Source organism: Micromys minutus (genome assembly GCF_963924665.1).
Source record: "Micromys minutus genome assembly, chromosome: X".
NCBI classification, from domain to species: domain Eukaryota; kingdom Metazoa; phylum Chordata; class Mammalia; order Rodentia; family Muridae; genus Micromys; species Micromys minutus.
In genome coordinates, this window is record NC_137970.1 from 102604534 (window position 1) to 102606866 (window position 2333).

General features: G+C 38.9%; 1 protein-coding gene across 1 annotated transcript; it reads right to left on the reverse strand.

Annotated features, from left to right (window-relative positions):
* Positions 1–526: 526 nt before the first annotated feature.
* Positions 527–1450, reverse strand: LOC308415336 (olfactory receptor 5J3-like; the record flags this gene model as incomplete). The annotated part of the gene is made up of 1 exon (XM_080910357.1): positions 527–1450. The coding sequence occupies one exon, from the start codon at positions 1448–1450 to the stop codon at positions 527–529; it is 924 nt and encodes a 307-aa protein (XP_080766483.1).
* Positions 1451–2333: the final 883 nt, after the last annotated feature.

A 2333-nucleotide genomic window follows, 5' to 3' on the forward strand; every position in this document is an offset into this window, starting at 1 on the left:
TTTGTAGTTTTTAAGATTTACCCATACAAATCTCAATAATGAACATTGAGGAGCCTTCTGAATCCTTAGCACAGAAGTAAACTAAATCTAATGCAACCTATGGTACACCATGTAAATTCTCAATGTAAGTAAATGGAAGAAGAAACTATTATTTTCAATCTAGTTGCCACTTATGCATAATCCTGTAAAATATGGTGAAATGAAATGTTTTCTTACCTACGTGTTGTATGAGAATCGTTTTAACTTCTAACTAGTATTATATAAGCTCACATGTAAATATGTCTAAATAACATATTTAGATCTTTTCTTAAATATTTCTAATCAAACAACTCTCTTAGAAAATATAGATTATATTGCACATATAATCTTCCCCTACTATATTTCACCTTCACTACACAAACAGTTCTAAACAATCAAACCCGAGAAGCTAAATTTTTCTTAACAAGCTTTCATATGTTGCACAGGAAAACACTGAACAAAATGTAAGTCTTTGTAAAATCTATGATCACTTGAGACACAAAAGAGATTATTGACTGTGCCTCAGTATTTTCTGTAAGGCAGCTTTCACTTCCTGATTTCTCAAACTGTAGATGAGAGGATTTAACATTGGGATCACCATGGTATAAAACACTGAGATCATCCTATTTCCTGCTTGAGATCCATGCCGAGAGGGCTGCAAGTATGTGTACATAGTTGTTCCATAGTACAGAGCAACCGCAGTCAAGTGGGAAGCACAGGTGGAGAAGGCTTTCTGTTTGCCAGAAACTGATGGAATTCCCATAATAGTCATGAATATAGACATATAGGAGACAAGAATTACCACAACAGAGGTGACAAGGGTGAATCCACCACAACCAACTACCAAGATTTGGGTTACCCAGGGATCAGAACAAGCCAAAGCCAGCAGCGGCGGAATATCACAGAAGAAGTGCGAGATGACATGTGGCTGGCAGAATGACAGTTGTGTGATGGAAGTTGTTACAGCAATCATGTTGAGTAACCCACCAAGGTAGCATCCTGCTACCAAGAGGAGACAACGAACTTTTGACATGGTCATATGGTAAAGCAATGGCCGACAGATGGCAGTGTAACGGTCATAGGCCATGGAAGCCAAAACATTACATTCAGCAGAAGCAAAGACTATGAACAAGCCCATTTGAGCCATGCATCCAAAAAAAGAAACTTCTTGTAGCTGAGATAATAAGTTGACTAAAGCCTTTGGAGTTGTGATGGAAGAGAAAAAGACATCAAGGAAGGAGAGATTTGAGAGAAAAAAATACATAGGGGTGTGGAGGCGGTGGCTGACTTGAATTAGGACCACAAGCCCTAGGTTCCCCAGCACAGTGATGAAATAAATAATAAAAAAGAGTCCAAAAAGTAGGATTGAAAGCTGATGGTTATCTGTCATACCAAGAAGGATGAATTTAGTCCCTGCAGATGAATTCTTCATTGATGTGGCTGACAATCACTCCCGAGTTGTTTAAAAACTCTTTAGGCATGCTGTGAGAAAGTAAGAACTAGCTAGTATGCATAAAGTAATCCTCCACGCACATAAATCAAGGTACTAGCCAACTCTTTTTCTTATCTGTAGTCACATGTCAAGTCCTTTTCCATACAGAAATGCCATTTCCAGATAAAATTTTAATACGGAAATGCTAAATAGATAGAGAAAAGCATGACAGAGGTTATCAAAACCCTGGAGTTAAGAGGAATTTAGTAGAGACAAAACAGCAAAGGCCTAGGAGGTCAATGGGACCTGACATTATTCATCAAAGGAGTAAGCGGGGATTTGCTATATGTGTCTGCAAGAACAATAAGAACAACAGCAAGCAATTGACAGAACCATGACAAAATGAAATAGTGCAATTGATTTTCACCTTTCCTCCCTCCCGTGCCTATGGAATGGAAATGAAGCATGAGTCTACAAAAGGACGAATGGGTCAACTAATTCAATCCCAGACTACCTCTCCCCATACCTTCAGAATCTGGAACATTATATCTGACAGAACAGGAGTTACCATTAGTCATATTTACATTAGTCAGCAAAGTGTTTTCCAAAGCCACAGTAATCTTCTCACAGAAGTACCATTACAGGGATTAGAATAACCCCAAAGAACCAGAAGATGTTGAGCTATGATGTGAACAACTTATATCCTGTGAAAGAGCAATCAAAGAAGGGCAGACCTCCCATGGTTTGTGCAGCTTCCAGTGGTCCAGCTGTTTGAGCCTTTGACCAATCCCATACAAAAGAGGATGCAGGTACAAAATTGACTCCCAAATGTGCTTAGTGAACAGCTGGGTCTAGGCAAATGACTGAATAGCAAAATGGTTGG